The sequence below is a fragment of the Theobroma umbraticum genome, unplaced genomic scaffold (genome assembly GCF_002168275.2).
Source record: "Theobroma umbraticum cultivar Fairchild unplaced genomic scaffold, ASM216827v3 scaffold_30.0, whole genome shotgun sequence".
In the NCBI taxonomy this organism is placed as follows: Eukaryota; Viridiplantae; Streptophyta; class Magnoliopsida; order Malvales; family Malvaceae; genus Theobroma; species Theobroma umbraticum.
Window position 1 is genome coordinate 127506 of NW_018397254.1, and position 14693 is coordinate 142198.

General features: G+C 36.7%; 2 protein-coding genes across 11 annotated transcripts; one reads left to right on the forward strand and one right to left on the reverse strand.

The window, feature by feature from the left end:
- The first annotated feature begins 5803 nt into the window (after positions 1 to 5803).
- LOC110415096 (Tetratricopeptide repeat (TPR)-like superfamily protein) lies at positions 5804 to 12005 on the forward strand. 10 transcript variants are annotated; one of them, XM_021426628.1, is made up of 8 exons: positions 5804 to 8686; positions 8858 to 8910; positions 9034 to 9122; positions 9212 to 9348; positions 9506 to 9738; positions 10596 to 10979; positions 11237 to 11345; positions 11483 to 12005. In XM_021426628.1, exon 1 carries the CDS (start codon positions 6041 to 6043, stop codon positions 8579 to 8581), a length of 2541 nt encoding a protein of 846 aa, XP_021282303.1. In that variant the 5' UTR covers positions 5804 to 6040; the 3' UTR covers positions 8582 to 8686; positions 8858 to 8910; positions 9034 to 9122; positions 9212 to 9348; positions 9506 to 9738; positions 10596 to 10979; positions 11237 to 11345; positions 11483 to 12005. The 10 variants fall into 10 exon arrangements, with proteins under 10 accessions (XP_021282303.1, XP_021282285.1, XP_021282294.1 ...); XM_021426610.1 differs by having other exon boundaries at positions 10600 to 10979; XM_021426619.1 differs by having other exon boundaries at positions 9506 to 9730.
- Positions 12006 to 12391: 386 nt separating this feature from the next.
- LOC110415162 (HXXXD-type acyl-transferase family protein) lies at positions 12392 to 13919 on the reverse strand. The gene has a single exon (XM_021426726.1). It carries the CDS (start codon positions 13910 to 13912, stop codon positions 12560 to 12562), a length of 1353 nt encoding a protein of 450 aa, XP_021282401.1. The 5' UTR covers positions 13913 to 13919; the 3' UTR covers positions 12392 to 12559.
- Positions 13920 to 14693: the final 774 nt, after the last annotated feature.

Below are 14693 nucleotides of genomic sequence, written 5' to 3' on the forward strand. Positions count from 1 at the left end.
CCTAAATTATTCAACCAAAAAAAAAAAAAAACCATGCGTGCATGACTAGCTACTTCTGCTTTAAATGAAGATCCCATAGATGATGAAGCGAAAATGATAACAAATAACTATATGCAATGGTAGTTTATTTGTCTAAATCATATCAGGGCAACTACAAGTCTTATCTGTAATTTCAGGGAATTAATTTATTCTTTCTCTGGAATTTGAATAATTTCCTGTACACCGAAGAATCCATACTCTTTCATTGGTTTGCCATAATAGCACACTCATGACAGGAATGGAGAAAAAAGGAAAGTATATATACCAAGTACCAACCATCTCAAGTCAACCCACGTGCACTGGACATGAAAGCAATACAGCCATTGATCTGTCACCTGCTGTCTCTGAGTTTTTAAAAAAGGATCCTTAAGTCCAACATGGCCATAAAACTCAAATGAAAAACACCAGTGCTGCTCCCGGACTATGTTAAACGAATTAAATGATTTTGTAAGTTAAATATGAACTGAGTTACTATCGTCTTCATAATATTAATATTAATACTGAAAGATGGTACTTGCCCATTGGTTCAATCGGTTAAACAACTTGTATTTTCTCTGTAAAATGTTGTTAAGGTCAGGTGGGACTAAAACGAACCATGAGAATGACAATCTATATATAAATATATATAGTTTTTGCTTCTGGAAAATAATCACCTTAACCTTGATTTAACTATTCAAGATCAAGGGACATACTAGATACCTTCACACAATCAGTCGAACCAAAATCAAACAAGAAAGAGATGGTTCATGCGTTGTTTGTTTCTCCATGCTGTAGATTTTGCTAGGGCAACCTAAAGTTAAAACTTTTGCGAGAAGGTTCGAGGAAGAACCCCCAATGGGAAAATGGCCTTGAGGGATGATTGAATTTGTATGGGCCAATACCATGTTCTGGGTTGTGCTTGTGCACATTCAAACAACAACACAGGCCCAACCGCCATTTTCCTCCCTCTTCCCTCTTGCAAGTGCCCAAAAACCGAAACAAGCACAAACAGACAAAAATAGCAAACCAACAGAAAACTGGCCTTGTATAGAAACAAATCTATTCCACGTTAACAGCGAGAGTTTGCAGGAAGCAGAAAATCTTTGCTTGTGGACAGCCGGAAGTTTCTTCCAATAAAGATAAAGTGCACTGATTATATCATCAATATCCCTGGAACAAAGTGCAGGGACTCGTTGCATTTTGGCTGTTTTAACCAAGGTTTGGAGTTACTATACAAGGAAATATTGAATGAACAGTGTCACCAGTTACCCTTTAATTAATGAATGAACACCGTTATTTAAAAATTATAGGGTGACACTGATCCTTTTTTACGAAATTTAAAAGCTCAATCGCTGATAAATAAAATAATAATCTTTAAAAAGATTAACATTATTAGTCTACAATTCCATTTTTGTATGACTGATCCTTTTAGTTATCCTAAATATAAAAAAGCCTTCAAACATTAAATTTGAACTATCAAGTAAGTCATTAAATTAGTGAAACAAAAGGGTGTTTAAATGAAAAGAGGATTATTCGAAACAAAAAAAAAGTGCTGAGGATGCTGTGTGCTGAAAAAATATCATCAAAATTAAATGACTTTTTCATCATATATTTGCGATTGCTAACAGCGTTAAAACACTGCCCGACAAGTACTTTTGCTAGTGCTAAAACTGCTTTTGAATATCAAATAATCACAATCTTTGCTTATATTCTTTGTAATTATTCTAATATTCTGAATTTAAATAAGATTTTAATGCATTTCAATGAATAAAAATAAAAATTGAGTGAGAACATAAGTATTCAATTCCAAGTTTGAAGCAATTTAATTTTCTAAAAAAATTAATTTTTTTAAAATGAAATTTCACAATAATTATTTTTAATATATTTCTTAACAATAATTACATAAAAACTATGAACATGATTCATTCTTTAATTTGTAATGGTGTCCTTTTCAGATGTTTTAATTATTTAGAGCAACATCAAACATTTAAAATCGCTAAACCCCATTTTGTTTTTTAAACCCAACTTTTTTCGATACCAATATCAAACTAATAAGTCAAAATAAATAGTTGAATACTAGTGCTGCGCAGCCAGGAGAAAGAGATGGAAAGTTTCAAATGCAAAGTAGAAGGCTTAGGCTGCATATTTTGAAGGAAAAGATTTACCCTCAATTTTTTTTTCAAAAAAAACCAAACTTCTAATAGTAATAGATTAACCGTAGATCAGTGATCAGTCACATTCACATGAAGATATGAAAAACTGTAAACAGAAATTAGGAAGCCAGCCAGAAACAGAGTGGAATCAAATCACACTGCGGTCACCCATAGACCACGCGATTTGCTTACCGAGGTCGTCGCAAGTGCACGATAAAACAATTAGAAAGTAAAAATAAAAAATACTACTAGCACAGTAGTATTATTTCTGGAGGTTCCAGAAATGAGAAAATAGAGGTCTCTTAATTTATCGACCAATACCAGAAACGGGAAATTAGAACAAAATTAAGACTAGGATGAAATATGATGAGAGATGAATTGCAGGCAGGCAGTATTTCATAAATCAGATAATTGAAGGGGAGGAGAGGAGCATACCAGCATATACGGCAAAGAGATGACATTCCGAATGACGAGCCACTGAATTCCATAACCAAAAAGGCCCATGAAAGCAGCCATGAAGAGCACCACCCACAAAGGAAAATACATGAGAGCCAACCCTGAAGACCACCCGAAGACCTTCCCCATATCCGACGCCACTGCCAGGTAATTCAACTGCACCTGCGATATCCCCAGCACTCGCTTCATCTCCGAGGAATACGCGGAGAAATCGAAATTCGTGCCCGTGAACGCTTGAATCCAAATCGTCGCCACTAGAATCATCCATTTCCTCGACTGTCCAGCCATCACAAACCTTAGCAGTAATTCAGTTATGGAATATTGTTTTGGACGAGGGCGGAGGTTGCTCTTCAGATTGAAAATTTGGTGTTTGTGATCCAAGTCTTTACGTGGCCTCATTTATTTTATTTACAAGGCTGTGAACAAAAAACAACAAAAATTTTCATGCTTTGGAGGGGACTGTTTATACTTGATAGGGGGTATGTGGCAGCATGTGATGCCAGCAGCACCCGCAGCTATTTGCCCTTTTTCTGAGAAAATTTAGGCTACTGTCAACCTTATTGATATCACTGAGGCTAATCAGTAATCAGTACTGCGGGATTGCCCTTTATTCTTTTATAATTAGGATTACATTTAGAACGGTAAATTATGAAAATCCTTCTCTACTCTCTATTCATCCCGTTAATTATATATACTTTTTATGGGTGCTAGCTTACTATTAAATAGTAATTCTTCAGTACACTTTACTCGAAAAAGTGGTAATACTTATCTTATATTGTTCAACTTGATTAAAATATTCTATAATTAAATTTGGATAAAATTTAAATAACGAAATTAATACTTATCGTGAAATTTAAGGAAGTTCAAAATGTCAAATTTATAACATAACTAGATGAAGTATAAATGTGGTGTAAAGGGCTTCCGCATTTTAATTTTCATGCAATAAACAATATGGTAGCAATTTGTGGAAGCTGCCACCAGAAATCCTATACATATTTCTTGCAACCAACAGCAAGAGCTGGTTTAATTGATTACTTATATGAAAAACTGATCATATAGTTTTCAATGGGAAAAATTAAGTTCATATATTTCGTTATTAAGTTCATTTTTAGATAACAAAATATAAGGACTTGCAACATGTTAAGTAGAATTTGGATATAACTTCATAAGCCTAAATATAGTTTGGCCTAGCCTGTTTATATTGTTATATTATTTGATTTTAATTCTAAATTATATGTACAAATATTATAATGTTAATATAAAACAATAATTAAATAGTCGAACTAAACCTATCCCGAGTTTTAACTTAATTAGAATGCCCGGCTTGGTCATGCACATTTCTCTGCACAACATTTGACATCAATGAGAAATAAAACCTCAAAATTTAATATTTGCAATTTATATCTTTAAATTTCATTGATGTAAAAAGTCATGATATTAATTATTAAACTCTCATTGCGCCAACTTTCAAATATAAAGTCATAATACATAGCAACTAAATTTTGAAACTCAAATACTAATTTTACTTTGATAAGTTGAATTAGCTAATAAATTAAGTAGAAGAAAAACCGAAATTAATAAAATGTCTAATCATTTATTTAACTTAAAGTAACTCAAATTCACTAATGAATCTATTACTGAGCTAATTAAACGAATGATGAATTTTATCTTAACTACTAGATGTATACTTTATTATTGTTTTTATCATAAATAGATTCTATTAGCAGTGGGCTGTTATGTAATCTTTGCCAGTTAACGAAATAAATCCAGTGGGCACAATAGAATAATGCAAGTGTCTGTTTTAGTGGTGAGATTTTGTATTGTAATGTAAGAGCAGCAAGAGTAAGGCAGCGTAGGGTTATGGGGTTGGAAACCCATGTGCCCGATGATGCTAAACCCAGTGGTGCCTCCACGCCGTTGTATTATGGATGCTCACTGTCTGCTAGCCCAGTGCTTAAATTTGTTGCGGGCTTTGGCCTTTTTATATTTTAAAAAAAAAACGGCATCTGGCATCTGCAACTTGGGGAAGGTGCACATGGTTTTGGGTTTTTTCACAAATCGAACGAATCTTAATTCATCATCTCCTTGTAGCCGGCAAGTGCTATAACAATGTTGTCAGCAATTAAAATCCAAGTGTTAAATCTGGAAATGAATAACCCGAAGGAGGAAGGGGTTGAAGCTCACAAGAAACTTTAAGTAACTGATTAAGATGGGAGTGCATACATATTGTGTGGTCAGAGAATGAAGAAAGCAAACGCAAAGGGCCAGAAACAAGCTTTTCCGTCCTAAAAGTCTATGACTAAGGAGGCATATACATCCAATATTTCTACGTATATACAATATTCTGTTTTCGCATCAATCCTTATCTTCCATAGATATCCCCAAAATTGGGGCGCGGTCCAGCCCTTGAGTTTGAGTGGTCATTATATACCAACTAATTCTGACTTGCGAGCCACAAAATTGATCCTCTCAGGTGTGAACCAAGTGAAACTCGAAACTAACCCCCATCAGTGGATAACCATAAGTAGACAACTTAAGTAGCTTACAAATGAGCCATCTGTCCAGTCGTAAACTTTTGTCTTAATTCTGCTCTACACTCATCAAGTATATACCGTATATATACGTACGGATGCAGTGTCTTCTTTTTCAAAATAATTTAACACAAGATATGTAATTACTAATCAGTAGTATTGTACCAACGATAATCTGGTAGTATTGATGTCACTGATCTGAATATTGGCATGGCGAGTTTAGATTATAAAGCAAGTGTTACGTGGAGAAGAGATCAACAGAATGTTGGTAAATACAGATAAATTTGACAACAGTGGCGTAATTGATTTTGATGAATTTTTGTATATGATGACGATCAAAAAAATTGGAGAGAATGAGAAAGAGAAGGAGCTGATGAAAGCGTTCTACGTCATTGATTTCGGAAGCTGATGAAGATGGCGATGGAGAGTTGGCACTGTTGATGATGAAGAAACAACGTTTGACATTTTTTGGACTAAGGGCTTAACTTAGTGAGGAGGGTTTACTAATAGGGCCGAAAGTCGGTTAACCCATTAAGCCAATCCAATTACATGTTGGGTTGAGGCCCATATGAACGGAAGCCATCTCCATTCTCCCTTACCCTTGTCCGCTATGTATCTCCGTCCAAATCCTAAACCCTCATTTCCGTCGTTTCAGGTTGTTGGCTTTCTTCTTCTTTCTGTTTAGCTACCTGCACTTGGCCTTTTGTTTCTGTGGGCTCTAATCTAAACTTAGTCTCCAAACGCAAAAGGAAGGAAGGGGTATGTGTTTGTTGTCTAAATTAGCATGGGCGTGGCTGCTTATTATCCTCTCAAATCAAATGATGCCATATTCAATTTAATCAACTGGTTATATTTTCCCCAGAAATCCAAACATTGTTAGCAATGGATTTGAGGAGACTGGCTGTCAACAAACGCATCTATATCTACACCCCAATCACACGCCCCTTAACCTGCGTAACATCTACTACTTCTGCTGCTGCAGCTGTCCAACAATTCAGCCCTCACCAGCAGCCTCCGCCGCCTTTGAATCTAACCGACTCCGACTCTTCCAACGATTCTAATAATAATAACAACAACCAGGGTCTGCTTGGTAGGCTATCTTGTATTCTCTCTAAGTCATCCCTAGATTCTTCCAAATGCAAACAGCTCCTTCCTGTTTTGTCGCCTCTCGATTTTGATCGATTCTTCTCAGCCATTTCTTCGCATGTCAATCCCAAAACCACTTTGAATTTTTTTTACCTTGCTTCTCAATCCTTCAACTTCCGATTTACCCTTCGATCCTATTGTATTTTGATTCTTTTGCTTCTTCTTTCCAATCATTCTTCACCTGCTAGATTGCTCTTCATTCGTTTGATTGATGGGAAGCTGCCGCTTTCCTCTCCTAACAATTCTACCATTGATCATATTCAGATTACTACTGCATTGGCGAATTTGAATACACTTTCTAAGGGGGTTCCCCGGGTTATGGGGGTTGATATGTTGCTTCATCTCTATTGCACCCAGTTCAAAAATGCGGGTTTTACTTCCGCTATTGATGTCTTTTTCACACTGGCCGACAAGGGTATGTTTCCTTCTTCCAAGACTTGCAACTTTTTCTTGAATTCTTTAGTCAAGGCTAATGAACTGCAAAAGACCTATCAAGTGTTTGAAACTTTGTCTCGTTTTGTCTCTCTTGATGTGTACTTGTGTACTACTATGATAAATGCATTTTGCAAGGGTGGAAGAATTCAGGACGCCTTTGCCCTGTTCTCTAGAATGGAAAACTTGGGTATTGCACCAAATGTAGTCACTTATAATAATATTATCCATGGATTATGCAAGAGTGGCAGACTGGATGAGGCATTTCAGCTTAAACAGAGCATGACAAAACATGGAGTGCAACCCAGCCTCATTACTTTTAGTGTTCTTATCAATGGTTTGATTAAATTGAATAAATTTGAGGAAGCCAATTCTGTTTTGAAGGAAATGTCTGGTAAGGGGTTTGTCCCAAATGAGGTTGTATATAATACATTAATTGATGGCTACTGCAAAGTGGGAAATATTGATGAGGCACTTAGTATAAGGGATGAGATGTTATCCAAGGGGATGGTTCCCAATTCTGTTACATTGAATTCGCTTATCCAGGGGTTGTGCAGGACTGGCCAAATGGAGCATGCTGAGCATCTTTTAGAGGAAATGTTATCTATTGGGTTATCTATAAACCTCGGTGCCTTCAGTTCTGTAATTCATTGGTTATGCATGAAGTCTAGGTTTGATTCTGCTCTACATTTTACCAGGGAAATATTATTGAGAAATTTAAGGCCCAATGACAGGTTGATTACTACATTGGTTGGTGGACTTTGCAAGGACGGAAAGCATTCTGAGGCTATTGAACTTTGGTTTAAGCTTTTTGAGAAAGGTTTTGCAGCCAATACTGTGACCTCAAATGCTTTATTACATGGTTTATATGAAGCAGGTAAGATGCAAGAGGCTATTAGGCTTCTAAAGGAGATGATACAGAGTGGTTTGGTATTAGATAGGGTCTCCTACAATACACTGATTTTGGGATGGTGCAAAGCGGGGAAAGTGGAGGAAGCTTTTAAGTTAAAGGAAGAGATGTTTAAGCGAGGAATTCAGCCTGACATTTATACTTACAATTTGCTAATACATGGCTTTTCAAATATGGGGAAAATGAAAGATGCCGCTTACGTTTGGGATGAGTGCAAAAGACATGGTATTCTTTCCAATGTTTATACATATGCAATCATGATAGAGGGATATTGTAAAGTTGATAAAATTGAAGAGTGTCAAAACCTGTTCAATGAGTTGGTTACTAACAAAGTGGACCTCAATGCTGTTGTTTACAATACACTGATCAGAGCTTACTGTAAAAGTGGGAATATTATGGCCGCCTTTAAACTTCATGATGACATGAAAAGCAAAGGTATCTCACCAACAATTTGCACGTATTCTTCTCTAATACATGGATTGTGCAACATGGGTGTTCCTGAGGATGCGAGACAACTTCTTCTTGAAATGAGAGGACTGGGGTTGGTGCCAAATGTTGTCTGTTATACAGCATTACTTGGAGGTTATTGTAGGCTTGGCCTGATGGATAAAGTTGGGAGTCTCTTGCAGGAAATGTCTTCATCCAATGTACAACCAAACAAAATTACCTATACTGTCATGATTGATGGTTATTGTAAATTGGGTAACATGAAAGAAGCAGGGAAGCTTCTCTGTTTGATGGTTAAGAATGGAATAGTCCCAGATGTTGTCACTTATAATGCCTTTACAAATGGGTTATGTAAGGAAGGGAGGGTGGAAGATGCTTTTAAAGTATGTGATCATATGGCTAGCGAAGGACTACCATTAGATGAAATTACATATACAACATTGATTCATGAGTGGTATCAGCCATCAGCATGCTCTAATCAAGAGTGAGCAAAGTACCTAGAGGTTGGGTGAAAATTCTGCATAGTATATTCTTGCTGTGATATCTTTCTGGATCCTTGCAACAAAATTCATACTGGCTGTTAAACATTAGAGGTTCGTTGCTTCATCCTGTTATATGTAATCTTAGTATTTATCCTTGCATTAAAGCTTTTTGCAGTTTGGCTTTGCTAGATGTTTTTGCAATACACTAGGAGTTTATGCTGTGACTGTTGGTTTCTGTCCATTATAATAAAAGTGTGTATTGTTTCCCTCTTTTCCTTACAGGCAAGCTGCTCACAAGCAAAGGAGTTCATCCTCATGCCTGAGCTAGGTTTAAGGTACTTTTGTAGCATATTTTATTGCTCTAAAAAACTAAAATGTCTTGCTCTTCAAGTCATGTGTATTTTCCCAACATTTTTGTTTTTGATTGCGCTTGCTACAAATTGCTTTTGACTTGACAGATCATCTACTAAAATTTTCACTGTGTGAGTACCTGATATAGGACAGGTTGAGCCATAGAGGTGATCTCTCTAGATGGATTTTGTAAGAGGTCAGGAATGGAAAGATGGTTTTCCCGTTAGTTTTTCTGAACTTGTTAATCGTTGCTCCCTGATTCTAATCCTTTTAAAGTGCACACAGGTGGTTCGAGCTATACTGGAGATTTACAGGTCTTAATATTCATCATAAGGCACTTGGGGATTTACAGTTCATAACTTTTCTAGAAAAGTTGATGAAAGACCTTGCCATCACCTACTTATATATTTTAACCCTAAAAGGTACGTCTTAACAGAAATGTAAAAATCTATCATTTAGTTTTTGCTTATGGTTAGTATTGGAGATGAGTATTGTGTGGAAACTAATGAATTATTACCTATTAGACAATTTTAAGTTACTAATTATGAAAAATCTCCAAAAATTTGTCTTGACATACAGAACTAGACTAGATTATGAGATAGGAATCTCAGATGTGGGGCAAACGGAGACAAATATGCAAAGGAAATACATTCCTACTTCTGCTGGTATTAGCTTGATAAAGATATTCTTCCCTCCATAGTTATATATGGACAGTGGGCGCAGCTGCTGTAGCTACTGTATGACAGGGACATAATGGTACCAAATTTTAGAAAGAGTAGGATGCAATATGGCGAGGATACATTGGTAAAAATGTATCTTTAATTCCTTATTATATTAATGCCTGTATGTTGTAAAGAAATTTATTATAGATTGATATAATGAGAATTGCATTCTATAAAAAGCTAAAACTCATATGATATGTCATTCTACGCTTTCATTTGGGAACAAATTCTTAAATTATTCTTGAAATGGTTATGATTATGCTCAATACATGTGAAACACAAAGGTTGGATAATCAAAACTTACAAAGTCAAGCCTTGGACATAATTGTTTGAGGTATCTAATATTTATTGAGATGTCCCTGAAAATGTCCCTCTAGCCCGTCTCTTTGTTTTGTGAGCAAGTTGGGTTAGAATATTGACAAGCAACCCCTTCTTTGACCTTTTCTATTTGTTTGGCAAAAATATCTCCAATTTAAGAATCTCTGCTCATGCTGCCCGTTTGCACGTCTGCTCCCTATGAAGCCTAGAATAATTAGATTACTTGGCAAATTTGTTGAATATTATAGGCATTATGGATGGTAAGTTAGTTATAGGGTAAGAGCTAAGTGTGGGAAAGCCATTAGTTTACCTTTTTATTATTCTTACTTTTCTTTCTCACAAGAGAATTTTGGATTGTGTACCAAAATGCCTAAAGAAAACCGTATAAGAATAATCACTTGATGCTATCATAAGTACAAACTTAAAAGATTGTTGTAATCATAAGTACAAATTTTCACCCAAAAAATTTCTGCTGTCCCCCTAATTAAAAGAGACATAAAGCTTACATGATAAGTATGTAACGACAACCTACCTTTTATCTTGGTGATGCCTTTATTTGTTTCTTCTTTTGCAAACTTTTTGGTGAATTCTATTGGAAATTTTTTATTTTATTTTATTTTTTTTGAAAGGCAGGAATTTTATTGTTGTATGATTCTCAAGGAAGGACACTAGCTTACAGAGAGCGAAGCCATTGGAGGCTTGCATGGAAATGAGAGAGCCATATTACAGAGTCAAAACAATGGTCCCCTAACAAAAGAACAAGTTAACAAATAACAAAAGCACAGCATTCCTAGCTCTCTGAAAAAGCACAGTGGTCATGAGACATAATCGGTCAAATGAATCAACGTGCTGTGATTTCTCATAAAACCTATCAGCAGAGAGTGTTGGGGCGTTCAGCAAGGATTTTCCCTGCTGTGGATTTCAAACTATGCTTCAAATGTTGAGTCCCTTGTTACACCAGCCTTGCCAATCCATCTGCTATTGAGTTTGCTTCCCTCCTGATGTGGTTGAAGGTGATTCTTGTATTGTTGTGCCGAAAATTTTTTCATTGACTAGTGCTTGATGGTTCTGAAGTTCTAATGTTAATAAAGGAACCTAAATTTTTTCCCTATGTATCATGCGTCATAAAGTTATTATCAGTTCGAAGTAAAAAAAGGAAAGAAAAGAAGAACTAGAGTATATGTTTTAAGTTGTGTGTTTGCTTCTTATGACAAGAATGTGGTGCGCATTTGAGTTTTTAGGTTGCTGACTGAACTGTTACATGTAACAGGTTTATGTTGCCTGCGATGGAGAGAATCTTATAAAAGATGAAGGTGCTTGTTCGGGGTTGTTATGACTTACTTGCGTCATGGAAAAAGATGTTGGGGATAACCACCAGTGTAAGGATTTTCTCTGCATGAAAGTGCCTTTATTTGGCTTTAAACTTGCACTTAGTTGATTTATTTTTCTTTTACTAGTTTGCTTCACATAGATTATAAGGGGTTATCTTAAATAGATCCGTTTAAAAATTTTTCAGGAACTTCTGCAAGAATTGAAGTTCCAAGTATCACGGTCAAGTTGCTCCCTATGTAAGATGGAAGTCCGTGGCATATTATTTGGAGGCTTACCCTGTGTGAATGGAGAAATCATGAATCATTTACCCATCGATCAGTAGAGATCAGCATCCCAAAGTTAATCTGTGTCTGGTGTTATACGATAGAATCCTGTTTTTCATATAATGCCAACTAGATGGAGTCAATAGGTAGGAAGTTTGCTGTCTAAAAAATGGATCTCTTTCACACTCTCTCTCCCTTGTTTGGGAATTAGGGTTTTGATGTAGGATGAAATAAGAAACAACAAAGCAGTTGTGGGTGTTTGGGTTGCAAGTTCCCCAAGAAACACTGAATTAGGTGTTTATAAGATGGATGAGTCGTGCAAAGAAATTATGAGAAAAGGTAATTAGTAGGAGTTCAAAGGATGAGATTGTCAAATTCATGAGATTCAATGTAAATACTTTCAATTTGTTTTATATATATATCGATTTGGTTTTTCTGCCAAAATCTCAATTTGTTACTCAATGTAGCTAAAAATCTCATGACACATATATTCATGGCGTTTTCCATAATTCTATTATCAGGCTTAATCATCTCCTTTCCATTCACCCACATATTTCCATCGGGGCAGTCTCTGCTCCACTTAAGCTCACAATGGCAGCACATAAATAACATCAAACCAAGCATACTGTAGTCATCGGCTGCTTCTGATGGCTATCTTCTATCTGATATAGTAATGCTGTAAGTCTGCCATGAGATGATCGATTGGAGAGGTGTATCAGAATCATGATTTAACCCTTTTTCTCTTCCATTCATTGCTGTATACTTTGATGGAATGGTTTGGTAGCTAGTGCAAATAACTAAACAAGGTCTTCGCAATTTTATAACTGGCTTACAATAATTACATATATATGCTAATTATTTGCCAATGCCTAGTGTTCTTACAAGTACAGTAGAGGATCCCCATTTAACTTAGTTACCACACCTTTTGTTTAGAGATAATATATATATATATATATCATTATTAAGTTGCTCATTATTGGCATGTGGAATATATAGCATCAAATTTGGAGATGAGATGCACAAAGGGGTTGGAAAACTGAATCAGACTCCAATGCTGCAGCCAGTTCTGGCCATATGATTGCTGAAACGATCCATGAGCCATCACTCCTAGCACTTGGCCTCTGGTTCATGTAGCCAACTCCGCTTTTTTCAATGATGGAGGACACTGTCCCTAGCACAGGACTACCTAAGCCAAAGTCCAATTCAGCTACTGGAAATCTATGTCCGGACGAGAGAACAAGGGCAGGCCCTCCCCGACCTAGAACTACTTTTGGTAGCATCAGTCCAGGCTTGTGGCACTCTATCCAATCAATCAAATCCAAGAAATGCGCCTCATTAGCAACCTTTGATATGGCCTCGTGAACATTATTGGCAATCTCCGATATGGAGCCCTGCTTTATTTCTACAATGCTTGCCTCTTCAATAGCCACAGACAAGACATTACCAATGTAATTGGACATGGAGCCATTGAGTCTACCACGTCCATCAACTAACCAACCCATCTTGCACTTGGCGTGGCTTTTATCAATGGCGGTCACCATAACCTTCCATATGTAGGCAGAGAAAGCCTCAATCTTCGTTCTCTTGTTGCCGTCGGCGCATGCAAGACTTTGCAGCTTATTAATGCTGGAGGCGTCAACATAATAAAGGCGCTTAAGCAAGATGTTGGTCTTAGGTATGTTCCTAATCTCTTCAAGCGTGCACTTGACAAAAGTTTGATCCAAGCAAGGATGATATGTAGGAGCGAGGCGAGGTCGAAGATTTCTCCCGTGATCTGGGATGCAAGATAGTGGCATCTTTCGAGCTACTTGGGACCATGAGGAGAGAAACTTACCAAAAGCACTTGCGTCGCCTAGTGCATGGTCAAAGGTGAACGTCATGGACACCCCTCCGCAAGTGTAATGGGTTACTTGGACTTGCAAAGGAAAGTTTGGGTCGATGGACACTAGTTTCCCTTGAAGGGAGTCATTAATATTGTACAAGTCCAGTTTCCTCAAAGGGATGTTGGCCTGGGCTTCCACCAGGAGAGCACCAGTGTTGTCGCATATGATTATCGGCTCGCTCGTATCCGGGTCTTCCGTTATTCGACCGGCGAAAGGGTAGTAGTAACTCAAAGTTTCGGCGAGGGAACTCTTGAGCGACTCAACGGTGGATGACAAATTATTGATCGAAGGTCTGTGATAAAAGTACAAGTATGTCACAGGAAAACGGCCAGAAAGAAGATCAAGGTTGGAAAGAGTAATAAGTTTATGGTGATGCTCTGGCAAGAGATTGAAAGCTTTGACGATACTCTTTTTGGTGAATTTTACTTCCATCTGATCAGTTGGCAGTGCTGAGCTAGCTATGAGCATAAAATATGTTCCCCAAATATATATATATATATATATATATATGCAAGTGCAAGTGTTTATCTATTTATATATACACACAAGCACATACATGTATATGTATATGATACATGCATCAAACATCACATTGTGCTTAGAGTTCTTTTTATAAATAGGTCTCATGCAATAGATGGCAACTGAACAATAGTTGTAACGACTAAAAAGAATGAAAGAAACCATTGCTGAAAACCTAGCTATATATTAACTAGCTAGGCCTGGCTTTTCTTGTCTTTTCTCCTCTTCAAATTGATGTCCAAAGTTACACAGATGATCGATCAAGGTAGAGCAATCAGCAAGGGCGTGGTATTAATTCATAGATATTGACATAAGTAGAATTATTTGTTTGTTAAGATGCAAAAATTGAATAATTAGACAAAATTAATATCCATCAATTTAACAGCAAAATGATTCGAGGCACTTGAGAAAGGAGAATTATGGCAGGCAGCATGATATCATTGTGGACCCAGGATATTCTTTGAATTGAATGCACTGCATTCAGCACAGGAAATAATGCAGTGGAATTAAGCCTTTGTGACTCTTGCTTCCTTATGGTGCTAAAGAAAAGACAATAAAAAAAAGAGAGCAGTGCAATTGTTGCCAAATATATTCTCGACTTGGTTGAGAGGAAGAAACTGGAGATAGGTGTATAGTATGAAGTAAAAGGTGATGACTAGGGATGTGACCCAAGTTGGAAGATACCCATTTAGGCATTGAATGGAAAAATGGTCAAAAAGTAATCATCATA